Below are 18,476 nucleotides of genomic sequence, written 5' to 3' on the forward strand. Positions count from 1 at the left end.
AATTCAAGTTCGTCACTATTCAGTTCCTTTAGCGAAGAATCCAATTTCGTCGTAGATTCTCCACAAAATCATGTGTTTTTCTTTATAGTGACAAAGCATTTTCGTCACTAATTGTCATTTTCTAGTTTCGTCACTAAAAGCATGACATCAGCACCTTTAGCGACAAAAAATTTTTGTCGCAAAAACTTGAACTTTTAGCGACAAAACAATTTCGTCGCTATAGCTCCATTTGATTTCATGCCTGCACTTTTGATTGGCGCTCCTAATTCATCGCCAAATGTATCTATAGTGACAAATTTATTTTCGTTGCTATTCATTTCCTTTAGCGACGAATCTGAGTTCGTCACAGATGCTCCACACAAATCTTGTGTTTTTCTTTATAGCGACGAAGTATTTTCGTCGCTAATGGTCTCCTTCAGCGACGAAACTTGTTTCGTCACTAAAAGCATGACTACCAGCACCTTTAGCGACGATATTGTTTCGTCGCAAAAAAATAGAATGTTTAGCGATGTAAAAAGTCGTCGTTGTAGATCCATTTAGTTTTGTGCCTCCACTTTCATTTGGCGCCTCTAATTCAGCCCCCCTAGAATGTTTAGCTAAATGTTACCAATTTTTTTATAAATAGAGACGAAATATAAATTTCGTCGCTATATGGTACTTTTTTGCGATGAAAAAATTTTCCTCACTAAAATTCGTCACTATAGTTACATTTTGTTGTAGTGTAAATTTGAATAATAAACCTAAGTATTCACTTAGTTAATTAATTAGGTTAAATAATCTAGTTTACAAGGGTCTAAAAACGTACACATGTTACTTACTATTAGATATCATATATTATATAATAAAAATTGGGTCCTAACAATGGTGATTGCACCAACTAACTATCCTCTCTTTGTAACAAATAGCCACTCTAGTTAATTATTAAAAAAAAAAATTGGTTTATTTTATTAATTTAGGCTAGTTTAATTTAGATAAAACTTTACCACCTTAGTTTCAATAAATTAACAATTATATTTCAACTAAAATTTTGTTTATCTTATATAGATTTTTTTTTAAAATTTCATAGTTCAATGATTTTCTAAATATAAAGATGACGAAAAAAAGATATTTAAATTGATCTTTTGACTACTTATTTCAAGTTTGAAAAAAATATACTTCAAAATAACGCAAGATTAAAATGCCACACATAAAACTGTACAGTTTGGTATTATTCTAAAAAGTTGTTGGTTTCTCACTAAAACTAGTTTTCATTATATATATATTACAAAGGACAAAGTTTGGCTACAAAATTGGTTATAGTTTAAAGCTACAATATCACTCAATATTTTATTTATTGGATGCGAATTTTGACAAATCCATCAATATATTACATTTTCTTCTTATATTCTTCATGCTTACAAAAATTTTAGAAGATCAAAGATGAATGGCTAAGTCATCTATCAATTTTTTAAATTACATGTTTTTGAAATTTAGAATTATGTATAAAAATATGTTTGAGTAAATAATATCTGATTGGTACAAAATTTGACATGTATGTTAATAGTGTAAAGATCATACAATTCAAAAGTTAGATTTTCAAAATATTTAGCAATGTTAATTTTTCTAAAAGAAGTTGTATCCTTACTTTGTAGCCAAACTTTGTCCTATTACAAATCTAAAATTTCTTTCCTACTAGCCCAAAATTATATGCAATTTAACTATGGCGAAAGTAGATTTGATGCTACTTGATGAGAAGATAAGTAATGTAGGGAAGGACAAATACATAGAATTAAATAGTTTGGAGTTGTAAAATCCAAGGATACCTATTGGATTGTGAATCACAAGTACATGATTAGATTTTATGCAACAACGTTTATGAAGCCGACTTGCTAGCCAAAAGTTTCAAAATATTTAAAAGGAGTGTTATCATATGAGTTTAAATTATTTTAAAATTTATATTCTATTTTAATAAAAAATTTGGCTTACACTATGTGAATTTATCATTAACATAAAATAAGTTTTTTCCTTTGTCAAATGATTATGTTATAAAAACATTTGTTTTTTGTAATCTATATCTAACACTTAAAAATATTTTATTTAATTTACGTATGATTTTTGATTAAGTTGTGTATCACATGGATATAATACTAGGATAACTATAATGAAGATTTTAAAAAATAAATTGCATTTGAAGAAAAATTTCACATGACAAAAACTTGACATACCAACCCGTATAACATGATATATATATATATATAGATAAACTACATATTTGGTTCCTGTACACCATATTTCAATTTATTCCCTAACTTTTTAGTGTCATGTCAATTTAGTCCTTATTGTTATATCTTGGATAAAAATTACTGACATGACTAACAACTAAAATAAAATTTTAGTTTAATGTCACATCAACAAAAGCTAATTTTTTATTTTGGCCATTGGACTCGTCATTAATTTTCATCTAAAAGATAGTGGTAGGAACTAAAGTGACATATTACTGAAAGATTTGGGACCAAATTGACACAATTAAAATATTAGGGGTCAAATTGAAATATGATTTATAAGATAGGGACCAAATATTTAGGTAATGGCCGCTCTCACAAAACTTTAGGCTCCCAAAGTCTTAGGAAGTTTGAAAAAATGAACAAATACTTGGTTAAACGTTAATAGGATTAAAGTCTTCTCACATTTTTTAACAGGTTTTACAAATCGTGTAAATATAATTTTTTTTTTAAAAGGGCCGTTTGGTAATGTTGTTTGTATTTTTTGAAAATACGTGTGGGTGAAAAAGTATGTGAAAATACATGTAATGTTGTTTAAAAACTAAAAATGTGTATTTAAACATATGTACCAAACAGGCCTAGTGTTTTGAACACACATTTTGAAAAATTCAGGTTAGTTGATGGCGGCACTCGCAAGACTTTTGGTTTTTAAATTTAAAGTCTTTGTTAAACGTTAAAAATGATTAAAGTCTTCTAAGTTCTAACAGTGTCACATTTTTTAACTGGTTTTAGTTTTAAAAATCAGGTAAATGTGATTATAAAAATAGTGTTTTCAACACGCTTTTTTAAATCATAATTTTTTAAAAACAAACTTTTTAAAACACTAGCAAAACAGAGCCTTATTCCTCCTTATGACAATTGACAAGTACGTTTTCATTTTTCTCTCAAAATTGTACCACAAACAAAAAATCAAGAGAGAGGAGATTTTATTTTAATTTTTTATAAAGATGAGGAGCAGGTTCTCTCATTGAAGTTAAAAAAAAGGTTGAACGCTATTTTTATTTTATTTTTCTCAGCAAGTTGTGCATCTAAGATTGTGCTTGGCTTGCTCAATAGACTTGGTAAATAAAAAGCAATTTCTGGCTGGTTCGCTCGAGCATGTTTATTGACTCGCTCCGTAGTCTTGCTTGAGCGGGCCACAATATATTGATTCCCAAAATCTCCAAGTTCAAAGTTTATTAGCTTGAGTGAACTTGACTGCTCTGTTGAGCGGGTTTATGATCGATATAGCTCAAGCAGGGTTGGCTCAAGGCCTAGGCCTAAGGCTCCCACCACAAAAAAAGGGTTTTTACCCCAAGGATGAAAGGCCTCATCCTTCTTCGTAGAAGGCCCAAAAATTTATAAAATAAATTTTTTTTTATTGGTTGTGCATTTTTTTTTTTTGAGTGATGCGATCATGCTTGTGATACCACAAATTTTTCTATAGGCTCACCATCACAAATAAGTAATTCAAATATTTATTCATTAGGTTGTTGAAATTCATCGATTACACTTATTTTAGCATCATATTATGAACATTTTGTACTAACGCTCTGTTTGTTTCAGCATCAACGTTTTATGGAAAATGGTTCATTTTCCAAAGAGCATTTTCTAGAAAACTATATCATTTTTCAGTGTTTGGTAATGACCTTGAAAATGAGCTTGAGAATGCTTTCTGGTGTTTGATATGCAAATTTTTATTTTTATTCTTTTAAAGATAGTTTTCTGTTGACCAGTTTTTTTTTTTTTTTTTTTTTTTTTTTACTACCAAACACTAGAAAATGTGAAAAACTATCTTTACAGAAAGTTTTACAACAAAACAAACAGAGCGTAATTTTAGTATTTTCCTTTTCTTATTTCTATCAAAGCTTTCAAAACATGAAACCAATAGGAACCTTTAACCAATTGAAACCCTAAAATGTTTCAAAAAAAAGTGTTGCAAATGTGTTAGATCTTCAATGATAGATTAATCTCTCCTAATATTTTGAGACTTTAATTTTTGTAAGTCATTCTCTACAAAGCTGCACCCCAAATAATATCTAGCTATCTATACTAAAACTAGATTACGAATTTACTTAATTGTGTATCATCACATACCCCAGATAAAGTAAGTTTCTTTTTTAATCATGATACATTTTTATTTCTTTTTGTTAAACTTTATACTTCAACTATGATATTCAAATATTCTCTATATAAAATTAACATTAATTTAGTTCATATGATTCATCAAATTAACTTTGATTTGATTCAGTTGCGAAGCCAAGATTTTAGTTTAGGAGGGAAAAATTAAACGACAATAAAAAAAGCTAAATATATTAATCTATATTAATAAAAAAGTAAATAAACAATTGTAATTGTCATACAAAATCTAATATAAACATAAACTATAATTTACTTTTTCATACATAGGCTAATTAAATAAAGTAATAGATTATTCTAAATATATACAGTTTAAATATCTAATTTGATTCCTTAAAATAAATAAAGAAATAAATCAATCTAAAAGAGTTAAAAATAAAAAGTACAATGGTATACCTACAAAGTTATATACGAGTCTCATTACCTTAGTTGCTTTAAAAAAATTTGCAGAGTCAAAGATTTCTTTCTTTAATCTTCAAAGTATTTAAAATTTTCCTTTATAACAGAATCTCAAAGTTTGAAACTAAAAAGTTAAGAGAAGGAGAAAAAAAGAAGATAGTAGAGGCTCTAGAGTTTTAGTACGATATTGACTTATATATAAACCATGATTTTTTATTTTATAAAAGTAATTAATGTTGTTTTGATTTATATTAATTCATTGACCTAGTATTGACTCGGTCTTTGATTAAGAAGGTTGACACTTTTGGACGATTGTATTGTGTTAATTTGAAGTTATTACTTTAGTAAATTAGATTCTATTGTTTTATACTTTAAAATTTATTTTATTATTTTCAGATTTTAATTTATTTAGTAGACAATATTTCTTTTATTGGGAGTATAACAGTGCAAAACTCATTTTTCTTGGAGAAACAATTTAGTATATACACCTAGTGCTTTGAAAATTAAGTGACACTAATATTTTTTGTGAAATTGGGAATTCCATAATTAGTTGGGCAATTGGAGCATCTATATTACTTAGGCCTGCTATTAGGTTCTAAATGATTTGTCATGACAAACCGTGTACATAAACTTGTCTAGTTATAGATCATAGTGTCTATGAGTCATATTAGCTATTGCTCAAAGTGCTGAAAGTCAAAACTTAAGAACATACAAGCTATAGATTAAAAATTCGAAAACTGACTAGCTAGATCAATTGAGAAGAAGTTTTGACCAAATGAGTCATAATTTTGCAAAATTTAAATAAAGCCCATCAGCCATTAAACAATTAGGGTTTCACCTAGATTTGATACCACTTGTAAGGTTTTAGACATCTGAAAAACACAGTGTTTAATGTAATTTATTAGCCAAGTTTTTACTTGGGTTAATTATTCAAATTTAAGTTGAACATTCATTACAAATAACACGCACAACAATAATCTAAATAACACAAGATATGATGACTTAAGAAAGCAAATCTATCCAAGGCATAAATCAAAGATTCCCTAAACTATAACCTATTTGAGAAATATAAAAGTACCATAATCAGTTTTACCTAAATCCACGAAGGAGAGAACTTACAAAATTGGTGCAAGATTCTAAGTACCCGTTTGGATACTGATGATAAAGGCAGAGTTTGCATTTTGGCATTTTCTCTTTTTTTTTTTTTTTTTTTAGACCAGGCACTGTGGGGGTCCCGTGTAGGAAGAAAAGAGCATTTTTTTGCTTTTCCAGTGGGTCTCGTGCACTATTCACGGGACCCACAAGTACTTTATTCAAAAAAAATTTAAAACTGGGTCCCATAATACTATTCACACATTTAAAAATTATTTCGCTACAGTATTTTCAGTTTTCATCAAAATAAGTGGTATCCAAACACAATCTAAAAACCATATAAGTAAGGTGTATAATGGAAAATTATATCTTTAGGGAATTTATATCCTACATTACAATGTGACCACATTTTGTTTGAAATGTTTCTGTGACTCAATTTTTTGGCTTCAAAAAAAGGTAGGGCCACAGTCCAATGAAACAAAGCCTAGACAGCAATAAAACCACGGGTGGAGCTTGTGTCCAATGGCCAATGCCACTAGACATGTTGCGATGCGGACACATGTTCGTATCCTGACGGGTCCAATGGCCATTGGCCACTGGACACAAGCTAGACCCTAAAACCACATACGTTCCATCAGATGGTGTCAACCATACCTTTGACCTTACTTCACCAACCCAAATATCCTTAAGACCAATACGAGGTGCACAATTATTTTCATATCTTGTTAAATTGCTATTACAACCGTATCAATTTTATAATAGGTATTTGTTAACACAGTTTATATTATTTATTAATTATACTAAACCATTTCAATCGTTATAAAAAAAAAGTGCAAATTTTTGTATCCAAACTTTAGTAATTAATTTAATGTATACTAATTCTTGAGCCATAAATTTTTTAATTTTACGTGCAATATATCTTGAGTCACTCGGCTTGAGCAAGACATGTAACATGTAGTTTTGCTACATTAAAACACAAAACTATAATATATATGATCAAAAAATAAGTATTAAATTTCATTTTTTTAATTTTTAATAAATAAACTTTAGGTGTAATAGAATATTAAATTTATTAAAGCTTAGGTAATAGGGTTATTCATGGAATAAACATCTTAAAAATTAATAAGCAACTTAATATTTTGGTAATAGAGTTTCATTTAAATTATATTATTTTAAAAATTAATATATCTACTTAGCATAAACAAAAGGCTCTTCGCATCCAATCCACATAGTCAAGCCCATTAAAACAATATCGTTTTGGAAAGTGAAAAATATAAATAAATAAATAAAGTTAAAATTGGATATAGAACTGATGAAATGACTAAATTGAAATAAAAAATGAAAATGAAATAAAAAAATATTAAAATTAAAGAATCAAAATGAAATAATATTAGAGGATATAATTTTTAATATATGTAATTTTTTTATTTAAATTTTCTTCATGTAATTATCATTTTTTTTATAAAAATAAAAATGACTTGAGCAAAAAAAAAAATAGATAACATTAAATAGTCCCTGATAATACCATTTTTACACTTTCAATCTAGCATGGTTAATTTAGACACCCAAAAAATATGATTGCTACACGTTTAAGATTGCTTGCTACACATTTAATCTGTAATGAATTAGCAATCTGAACAAACAATTCTATAGTCCAAATTCAGGGTAACTAATAATAGACGGACATTGCAGAAAAATATGCTTCCCAAGTCTTTGCAAGTTAAACGTCAACAAATAATGAATATCGAAATTAATTTTTAGTGATTGGTTATACAGTTTGTAAATATAATATAATAAAATTTGTAATATTTCTAGCATGACTTAAAAAAAAAAAATCATTGTTAAAGAAAATAACTGATTTTTACTAAGCACATGCCAATAAGTAAATTAAAACAATACGGGTTTTGGAATACACAAGTCTCACCAATTCCTTAGCCCAACCAATGAAAAATAACATCAAAATTGACACTATATAAGTTCACAACTATGCAAAACCAAATCATTTTGCACTTTTTCCATAACAAAAGGAAAGAGGAAAAAAGAAACACATAAACATATAGCACTTTGTATTCTTTAGATGAACATTTTGTTTACAGCGTAAAAAAAAAAAGTCTTTTATATACATCCTATATATGAAACATCTGTCCTCATTTTCTAATAAATTTTACCCATAAAAATATGATGGCAATTTCAACTTAAAAATGGTCCCCAGAAAACAACATTCTAAAGCAATACTAGGACGATAATGTCAAAATAGTTCAGGACTAACTAAAAGTTGGAAAGTACATACAAGAACAATAGGCTACAAGAAAAACAATGAGAAGCGGACTATAGCCAATTAAAGGGTTGCAAGTAGAGAATACACAATGGGTGATACAAGCATTTTGAGAGAATTGAATCATCCTATTTAGTCTTGTACATTTTAAGGTGCTATTGAAATTCATGTCTACGTTCACCAGAAGCTACATGCCACATGCCACATCAACTGCCAGTAAAAATCCAATGCCACAGCACATAGTATCACCCATCCACAGAAAGAGAGACATTGTAAGAGAGTGGGGAAGGGTGGACTGTTGCAGATAGGCCTTAAACCATTACTGACCTAAATAATGACCGAAACATTCTCGAAACTTAAAAAAATGACCAAACCCCCTCCCACCACAAAGCGCATAAAATTACCAAAATACTCCCGAAACATGGAAACTGACCATAAATATTCCCCTATGTTTGAAAAAGACCAAAATATCCCTTGATGACTAAAATAAGACAAATATACCCCTATAAATCAAAAAATGACCACAACGCCCCCGTAATAGTTGGAGCTGTCTAAAATACACTCGGAACCTAAAAAATAACCGATACACCCCTAAAGCATAAAAAATGATCGAAGAACCTATGAAGGTAGCATTATAATGACAGAAAAATTAGAGAAATGTTATAGCATGACCAAAATACCCCCCAAAACATAAGAAATGATCTCATACCCTTTAAACATTTTATTAATTTCTTAAGTTCCAAGGGCATTTATGTCATTTTTTAGGCTTAGGGTGTATGTGTGTAAACTTTATTACTGCATAGGGGGTATTTTGTCATTTTTTGCATTTACGGGGGTATTTGGGTCATTTTTTCAATCTTAAAGTGTATTTTTGGTTATTTAATTCTATGGGTCTTAATGGATAAACCCATTAATACCCACTAAAACCCATCTAAAATTTAAATAAATAACATAAAATCTAAATTTCAAGAAAATGACCAAAATACCTCTGAAATTTAAAAAATGACCAAAATATCCCTAAAACCTAAAAATTACCAAAATACTCCCAAAATCCAAAAAATGACCAAAATACCCTTAAACCTAAGAAATGACCAAAATACCCCCAAAACCCAAAAAATGACCAAATACCCCTAAAACCCAAAAATGACCAAGATACTCTTGAAACTTAAAAATGACCAAAATATCCCTAAAACTTAAAAAATGACCAAAATACCCTCGACACCTAAAAATGACCAAAATACCCCCAAAACCCAAAAAAGACCAAAATACCCCCGAAACCTAAAAATAACCAAAATACCTCCAAAACCCACAAAATGATCACAATACCTCCAAAATCTCTAAAATGAACAAAATACCCTCCAAAACTCTAAAACGTCCAAAATATCCCCAGAACCCAAAAAATGACCAAAATACCCCCTAAACCTAAAAAATGACAAAAATATCCCCTAAACCTAAAAAATGATCGAAATGCCTCAAAACCTAAAAAATGACCAAAATACCCTCGTAACCTGTAAAAAGTACCAAATTACATCGTAATCTAAAAAATGTATAAAATACCCCTAAAACCCATAAAATTACCAAAATACTCCCTAAACTTAAAAAATAACCGAAATACCTCCGAAACCTAAAAAAATGACTATAATACCCCCCGAAACCTAAAAATTACCAAAATAACTTGTAACCTAAAAAATGATCGAAATACGCTGAAATCTAAAAAATGACCAAAACAACCCCAAAACCAAAAAAAAAAAAATGATCCATAAAATCCCTAAAACCTAAATTATGACCCAAATACCCCTAAACATGTAAGATGACCAAAATACACCTGAAACATCTAAAATTACCAAAATAGAGATTTAGGGTATTTTGGATGTTTCGAGGATATTTTCAACAAATTAAAGGTTCTAAGAGTATTTCAATCATTTTATAGGTTTCGAGGGAATTTTGGTAATTTTTTAGGTTTCAGGGTTATTTTGATCATTTTTATATTCTAAGAATATTTCAGTCATTTTTTAGGTTACGAGGGCATTTCTGTCATCTTTTAGGTTTTAGGGTTATTACTTAGATTTTTAGTTATTTCGGTAAATTTCTAGGGTTCAGAAGTATTTTGGTAATTTGTAGGTTTTGGGATATTTTGGTAATTTTTTTAGGTTTTGGGGGTATTTTGGTAATTTTGTGGGTTTTGGGGGTATTTTGGTCATTTTTTAGGTTTCAGGGGTATTTTGGTAAATTTTGGGGTTTGGGGGGTATTTTGGTAATTCTTGGGTTTTAGGGATATTTTGGTCATTTTTAGGTTTCGGGGGTATTTTGGTAATATTTTGGGTTTTAGAGGTATTTTGGTAATTTTTAGGTTTTGGGGGTATTTTGGTCATTTTCAGGTTTCGGGGGCATTTTGGTTATTTTTGGGGTTTTGGGAGTACTTTGATCATTTTTTGGGTTTTGGGGGTATTTTGGTAATTTTTAAGTTTTGGGGATATTTTCGACATTTTAGAGGTCTTGGAGTTATTTTGCTCATTTTAGAGATTTTGGAGTTATTTTGCTCATTTCAGTTGTTTTTAAGCATATTCGGTGAGTTTAGAGATATCGGGGGTATTTTGGTCTTTTTTTGCATTTACAGGGGGTATTTAGGTCATTCTTTTTGTCTTAGAATGTACTTTTGGTCATTTTTAGGGTTTCGAGATAATTTGGTCATTTTCAAAGTTTCTAGGCTATTTTGGTCACCTTTTGGCTTAGGGTGTATAGTGGACATTTTTAATGCCTATGGGGTATTTGGTTCATTTTCAGCTATTGGGGGTATTTTGGTGTCTCAACCATTTTTTTAGTTTGTGGGGTAGGTTGGCATTCTTTTAGTCTTAGGGATATTTCAGTTGTTTTTAAATGAATATTAAATTATATTTCTTCCAATTCTGGCCTTTTCTTATGATTCAAGGGTATTGTGGTCTTTTTTTAGGCTTCAATGGTATTTAAGTTATTTTTCTTACTTCAGAGGTATTTCAGACATTTTTTGGGTGATGGGGGTGTCTCAGGCATTTTTTGAATTTGTGGGGTAGGTTGGCCTTCTTCTAGTCTTAGGGGTATTTTAGTTGTTTTCTCCGAATTATAAATTATATTTCCTCCAATTTTGGTGTTTTCTTAGGATTCAAGGGTATTATGGTCTTTTCATAGGCTTCAAAAGTATTTCAGTTATTTTTCTTGCTTCGGAGGTGTTTCAGCTATTTTTTGGGTGTTAGGGGTGTTTCGGTCATTTTCTACGGCGGTAAGTTGGTCTTCTTTTAGTTTTAGGAGTATTTTAGTCATTCCAAAGTAATATTAAATTATATTTTAATATTTTTGGTCCTCGAGTCTCATCTTACATTTTTTTTAGTTCTTACATTATATTTTAGTAATTTGTAGTGAGAAATTATATTTTATTGATTTGAAGTATTAAATTAAAACATATTAAATTAGTTTGAAGTATTAAATTAAATTAAATTTTTTTAAATTGAATTATTAAAATATATTTTATTTTATTAATTTGTAGTGTTAAATTATATTTTATTAATTTGAAGTATTATATTAAATCTTATTAATTATTAAATTATACTCAATTAATTTGTAGTATTAAAATATATTTACATAATTGGAAGTATTAATTATATTGTTATTAATTAGTAAATTATATTTTAGTGACAAGTGTAGTATTAAATTTTATTTTAGTAATTTGAAGTAATAAATTATATATTTGTTAATTTGTAAGATTAAATTATATATTTTTAATTATTGAATTATATCTTATTAATTTGAAGTATTAAATATTATTTTATTTAAAAAATCCGTAAAGCATTATTAAGGCGGGCTTGATTTTCGCCACAATAAGTAATATTCCCGTCATAATAAACCTTAGCCTTCTCTTTCTTCATTGCAGCAGCTTTAAATCCGCTATAATAGGTCAAAATGTTGTCACAATAAAAATCTGCTGAATTCCCTCTAAAACTCTTCGGTTTGCACCAAAATTTTGACACTTTACTCTCTCACTCGAATCAAACCTTTGGAATTCCCAAAATTCTTCCTCACTCCCTCCCTCACACTCCGGCGGCGTGGACTCCGACGGTAGCAGGTTTGTTCTCTCTCTCATTCGATTTCTTTCTCTCTATCTCTTCGCTAAAAATGGGTTTTGATTTGCTTTTAGGTTTAGTGATTTGGAGTTTGGGTTTCGGGAGGTTGAAAAGGGGATTTTGGTCTCAGAAGCTTCTTATCTCCGTTATCACAAAAATTCGTTAGAGTGTTATTTTCGTAGTTTAGGATTCTTGAGGAGTTCACAAACACAAGTATTAATGATATTCATTGGTTACTAGAAGTTGTGCCGTATTTTTTGGGTTGCTATTTTTTTTTTTGGGGTTGTTATTTACTCTTAGAATTGATATTTGGGTAATACTAATATTTATCAATTTTAGCTGATTAAGATGGTTTTGTTGGTTCAGCCTTTGGGGTATTCCAAAGGGGTATGATTGATTCTTGGACGTTTAGGAAATTTTAAAGTTTTAATATTTTTAATCCATTTTGGGAATATCATATTTTCTATGATGCTAAATTAAAGTTAAAAATGCTTGATTGCTGTTTTTTGGGTGTCAGTGTCAATCAAAAATGATACTAGTAGTTCTGAAATATTGTGGAACGAAAATTTTTATTGGATTAATAGTGTAGAACAAGGCGTTGTATTGGTATACATTGACAACGTGCACCTCTTCTCTCAACAAATTGGATACCCTTTTAGCTATGTGAAAGTGTTCTCTGATTGATTCTTTTGTTTGTAATTCTGGTCCATACAAATTCTTAGAAGATTTTCTGTAAAGCAAATTAGCCAATAGATTGCAGTAAGATTCGAATAGAGGTTTATGTCAAAATGGGGCCATGTTGAAGATTTTAGGTCTGATCAGCTACATTTCAATTAGGAGACCCCATAGTAAGACTAAAACTACTCCTTTTGGTCACTGGTTGTGATAGACGGGCGTTACATTTTGCATACACTTTATTGACTAAAAAATTTAGGCATTTGCACCACTTAAAGGGGGTCCTTTCAGTTGAAAAACCAACCCTCCCTCTCCCTTCTCTTTTCCATTAGCAGCAAAAGGGAGGGGAAAAAAAAAAAAAGGTAGAAGGACTGTGAGGTCATGTGCTTCTAGTTTCCTAGCTGCTGCCATATGTGCTTGTAAGTCAATACCTTCCTAAGCAACATATTTTAATCCATAAGCACTACAATTATGGAAGAGATGATTAGTTTTTTACATCAATCACAAGGTAATAAAAAACTTCTATGTCTCGGCTGCCTGAGATTGAAAATTTTTGTTTCACTATGATGTTTATTATGTATATGACATGTAAGATATCCAGATTCATACGTAATTGCTTTTTTATGCTTCTCTCCTTCAGCTTGATAAGTTTGACTAGAAATCCTTTAAGAACTTATAAAAGCAAGAGCTTCCCAAATACAATTACCTTCCACATCAAGAAGGCTCTACACATTGATTGTCTGCACCTTCTGCTTGCATCTATTTACTTCATTGAGGTTAAATATCCTCAACTATTACCTTATACTTATAAGTCTGTCTTGATGTCAAAGTAGTTTTAAGGCTCTTTGATTTTAAATCCAATTATATGAACTGAATGTAAGTTTACTTGGATCAATATTATGGAACCATTAGCCACATAGGATGGTCAATTCTTTAACTTGCTTTGAAGATTGAAGGTGTTATAATTACATTTTGGATTTAAAATGAACTATCTTGCTTGTGGTTTAGATGTTTTGGTGCAGTGTTTTAGAGCCTTTGCTCCATTCTTCTTCTCATTTATGATTGGCATTCTGATGCTTCTGGTAATGATTTTTCTAATGCTTTTCCTGCACCCCTCAAATTACTTTTTGAAAAAAAAAAATTAAAAATATATGCTAAGTCTTACTGTCTAATATGATTATCTAGCCACGGAAGTCACATTACTCACTAGGGTAGTGGCTTTTACTTAGGATAGAGAGAATTTTGGTCACATTGGAAGTTCCACTATTTTAAGACAATTTGTAAAACTGTGCTTACAGCTTACTCATGTAGTCTACTGTTATGCCCTATCTCCTAGCTAATATTGCTAGCCAGAGATATGTTAAGTAATGAACTACTTTTCCTAGAAATTTAGATCAATTAACCTACGATTTATGTATATGTTACATTATGTTTTTTATAACTAACAAGCTTATATTGTTTAGGTACTGCACACAGGAATGGGGAGGAAGCGGCGACTTGAGTTCGTAGAGCCTGGTGAGAGCTCCTCACGTGTGGGGTCGAATGAAGTACAATCACGGCAACAAGCTCCTCTGACTGATGATGACAGACGACATTCCCAGGGGAGTGATGACAAGACACAACCACCAGGTTGGTGTATTTTTGTATGTGGCTGGAGAGTTGAGATTTAGACCCACTTGACCCTCATCATTTGTCATACATTTTGAGGATTATGACTGAATATATTTTAATATTGTCATTAAATATCCTTATACTAATAAGGATACAATATAAACTTACTTATCTATTTTTTGGAATATCTAAGCATCACAATAGCTAGTTTCTTGACATTTCATTTTTTTGTGTTTCATTGTAATTTGATGCAACTTCTTGGTGGTTTAATAGATCCTGAGGACATACCCACAGCTGGAGCGGACAATGTACCCAATAAACGTGGGCCTAACCGGTTTGACAACATTTGGAATATGCCACCAGGGAAAAAACTGTTCTTGCAAGTAAATAAAGCGGGCCAGCCAGTCATGAAAAATGTTGGGTCTTAGGCAAGGTGGCTGGGAACAATAGCAAGAAGGCATGACATGTGCCTAGTCAGTTATGTTTGTTGGCCTGCAGTGCCACAACAATACAAGAATCGGTGCTGGGAAGCCATTCAGGTATTAGGCAAAAAGCTACGGTAAAAGGGGTTTCTTTATTACTTTTTTAAAGCTTATGCAAGTTTGTTATTATGTTGAAAATGTGACATTTGTTAATTCAACTTTACACATGGTATATACTCAAGGAAAATATTACTTGCAAAATACAAAAGTAATAATGGGGATGAGAGAGAGAAAGAGAGAGAGCTGAGTTGGGCGGTTGTAGCCATGAGCTTAGGAGAGTCAAACAAATCCAAGTAAGGAGGAGTATCAGAGTTGACAGGCTTGTGAAGAAACGTTTCTTGGGAGTTGGGAAAGGAACGGGTCCTTAGGGTTGAATGGAGGAATAGGGATTTTGGATTTGTTTTGGGCATTAATGGAACAAAGGGTAGTCCTCAAATTTCTGAAACTACCCATTGTGCTTCTTCTTCTAAGGGACTGTGATAAGGAAGTTGAAGCTGAGGGAAGTGAAGAGGCCATTGGAAAGTGCAGAGGGGTGGTGGCCATGGTGTGTTTTTTTTGGGTTTGTGTTTCTGTTTTTTGTGTGGTGAAAATCAGAGAAATTATGGGGTTCTTTTTTTGATTTTTTCTGTTTTGAGAAGCAAAAAGAAATGGAGTGGTGTGGAAGATTGTGGATGGTGGGTCGGATTGTGGATTTGTCTGAATGGGTCAATCTAAACACACCATATACATGGATGGTTGTTTATCAAATATCAAAATTAGATTTTTTTTTTTTTTGGGATAAGTATTTTTATATATGGTTTGATTATATTTAGTTTTAGAAAGTGCTATTATTTTGCTAGTAACATCACCAATCAAATTAAGTTTGTTATTATGTTGAAAATGTGACATTTGGTAATTCAACTTTACACATGGTAGGAATGATGGATAATTCCTGCAGACCGCATCCCACCTGCCAAGTAGAGGAATGGGCACTGTCACGGATTGGGAAGTTGTGGAGGGGCCACAAAGCAGAGTTGAAGGAGAACTACTGCAAGCTGGGCATTCCTAAGGAAGCTTTACTTGAGCTATCACCACTAGAGGTTGATGACAATCAATTTCATGTGTTGGTAGAGTACTGGTTTTCTCAGAAAGGCATGGTAGTAATAGTTACAGTAGTATAGATGTTTTGCTTTTATAGGTTTTGGCAAGAGTATTATATATTAGCTTGTTATTATAATTGGTAGTGACTTTGTTGAAATTTTAGTAGGACCTGTCTAAAGATAACAAAGAGCGGCGTGCAAAGCAGACTCAGCTGCATATGCTGGGATCTAGAAGCTATGCCCAAACGGCGGATAGCATTGTAAGAATAGCATTATATATATTAGTAACATGCAAAAATTAACAAAGCATATATTCTTTTGCGTTCTAAAGTAGAAATAAATGTGATTCAACACCATCGAATCGACACCCTCGCTTTAATATGCCGAATGTACTGACCATGTTATAGGCAAACAAAAATGGCAAGCAAATAGAGAAAGGTGAGATGTATGAAGTGGCATATTCTCACTGTGATGGTATACCTGTGAATGAATCTGTAGAAGCGAACATTGTAAGTTTGTAACAAGTTATGTTAGTAATTTGAATGTATTATATTTTGAGTTGGAAAGAAGTTCTTTGACGGCGGAGAACTATTTGAGATTGAAGCTATTGGTTCATATTAACCATTACAGGTGCTATAACATATGACCATGTGCATCTTCATTACTTTTCATGACCATGTGCCTGGTTTTGCATGGCTTATGAATTGTATATAAGGTACATATGCAGGAACTAGAGTATGCTATGTGATCCATAGAGGTTTAATATAGTAAGATGCATGCATTGGTGTTGGATAATAAGTTAAGGTCTCCAAGTTAAAATTTTCACCAATCAATCTTATGGAGATACTTTGCTTTTGAGATTTTCATGCCTATACATGAATTTACCTTAGATATCAGTTATAAAACTTGAAACAGAAAAATCAACAATATAATAACTCTTAAGGACACAATATATATGGTTTGGGTTCTAAGTACACATGGTATAACTTTGACCCAACTTTTTTTTTTCTTTTATATTAACTCCAACCCAACTTTTATATATATAAAAGCATATTACTCATGTTGGCATGAGTTATGTTTACATGGTATACCCTCGCAATTAGTTATGTTTACATTGATTGCTTCTTGTTTTGTTTCTACTAGTAAAACCACAGCTCTGAACCCTTGTCTTCATGCACTGTTAAGGGTCTCTCCCTGATGTTCATGAGGTGCTTTTGTGTTTTTTTTCTCTTGCAAGACCATCATAGAAGCATCCTTGTTTGATGGTTTGGCCTATCCTATCTTTTAGTTTTAGGACAAAATTTGCTAACAATAATTAATAGTAATGGTCAAGGTTTGCATTGGGTGAACCTGTTGTAGCCAGTGGCTAGGTTTGGACTTGAAGTTTCACTTTTGTTACCTTCAAGGGCTAAGATATATTTTTCCTAACTTCAAGCTTTGGATTGTGTGGAGGGCCTTGTTGGCTATTGCAAAGAAACCCGGAATTGTTATATTATTTTAATTTATATTTAATTTTGATAGTGGTTTAAGTAATCAAATTAAGTTATTATCGTTGTTAAATTAAAAAAAAAAAGTTGTTACTGTTGTTTATGATATATTATTATATGATTAGATTTGATATAGTAATATGTGTACTTATTTGTTGAAGCATTGATGCAAATATAAATTCACTTTAATTGTTTCATATTAACTCATGTTTAATGCTTTTTAAATTTTTTTTTTTTAAGAATGGCACTAGCAGTGATGAAGAGGACAACTCAAACAATAACAAGGAGGTCGAAAACATCTTGGAGGGTGACTCAAAGGAAGACTAATATAGATCTTGTCATAATTAAAGTTGTTTAAGTTTAAAACAAGGTTTAATTTTAAGATTTCTTTGTATATTCTATATTTTAAAGTTTAAACTTATATGAATTTTTGTCTTTCGATGGATCAATTTTTAGTAATTTTGTAATTATTGTACTATTGTATCAATTTTTAGTAATTATTGTACTATTGTAATATGATAGTTAAAAAAATGATATAAAATAAATAAATAATAAAATATTTCAAAAATCATATAAAATATTATCACTGATGACATAAAAATTTGGTCATAAATAACTTTATAGTGACAACAAAGTCCCTCGCAAATTATAGAATAGCAACGCCCCTTAACCCCTTGCAAAAACGTTTTAAGTGACAACTTAATGTCATTATTCCTAACTAATTGCGAGGGGTTAAAATCTGTCACAAATAAATTTTAGCGACATCATTATTGGTCTCGTCGTTAATTTAAAATTTGCAAATAACTAATTGCAAGAGTATAAATGTCTTTACAAATAGTTGTTTAACAACGACTACTTCCCTTCACTAAAAATATGTTGCGAGGGGTTAAAATCTCTCACAAA

At 30.7% G+C, this 18,476-nt stretch overlaps 1 protein-coding gene across 3 annotated transcripts; it reads left to right on the top strand.

The window, feature by feature from the left end:
• The first annotated feature begins 12,109 nt into the window (after positions 1–12,109).
• LOC142615192 (uncharacterized) lies at positions 12,110–18,011 on the top strand. 3 transcript variants are annotated; one of them, XM_075787897.1, is made up of 7 exons: positions 12,110–12,241; positions 14,378–14,543; positions 14,799–15,064; positions 15,923–16,143; positions 16,254–16,346; positions 16,494–16,595; positions 17,814–18,011. In XM_075787897.1, exons 4-7 carry the CDS (start codon positions 15,925–15,927, stop codon positions 17,898–17,900), a joined length of 501 nt encoding a protein of 166 aa, XP_075644012.1. In that variant the 5' UTR covers positions 12,110–12,241; positions 14,378–14,543; positions 14,799–15,064; positions 15,923–15,924; the 3' UTR covers positions 17,901–18,011. The 3 variants fall into 3 exon arrangements, with proteins under 3 accessions (XP_075644012.1, XP_075644011.1, XP_075644014.1); XM_075787896.1 differs by having other exon boundaries at positions 15,945–16,143; XM_075787899.1 differs by lacking the exon at positions 16,494–16,595 and having other exon boundaries at positions 15,945–16,143.
• Positions 18,012–18,476: the final 465 nt, after the last annotated feature.

The sequence above is a fragment of the Castanea sativa genome, chromosome 11 (genome assembly GCF_040712315.1).
Source record: "Castanea sativa cultivar Marrone di Chiusa Pesio chromosome 11, ASM4071231v1".
In the NCBI taxonomy this organism is placed as follows: Eukaryota; Viridiplantae; Streptophyta; class Magnoliopsida; order Fagales; family Fagaceae; genus Castanea; species Castanea sativa.

Bases quoted from the DNA above. Each gene is read 5' to 3' on its own strand.
- LOC142615192 (XM_075787896.1), top strand. From the start codon at position 15,006: ATGTTTGTTGGCCTGCAGTGCCACAACAATACAAGAATCGGTGCTGGG. The intron at 16,144-16,253 runs GTAGTAATAGTT...AAATTTTAGTAG, and splicing joins GGTTTTCTCAGAAAGGCATG to GACCTGTCTAAAGATAACAA. The intron at 16,347-16,493 runs GTAAGAATAGCA...ACCATGTTATAG, and splicing joins CCCAAACGGCGGATAGCATT to GCAAACAAAAATGGCAAGCA.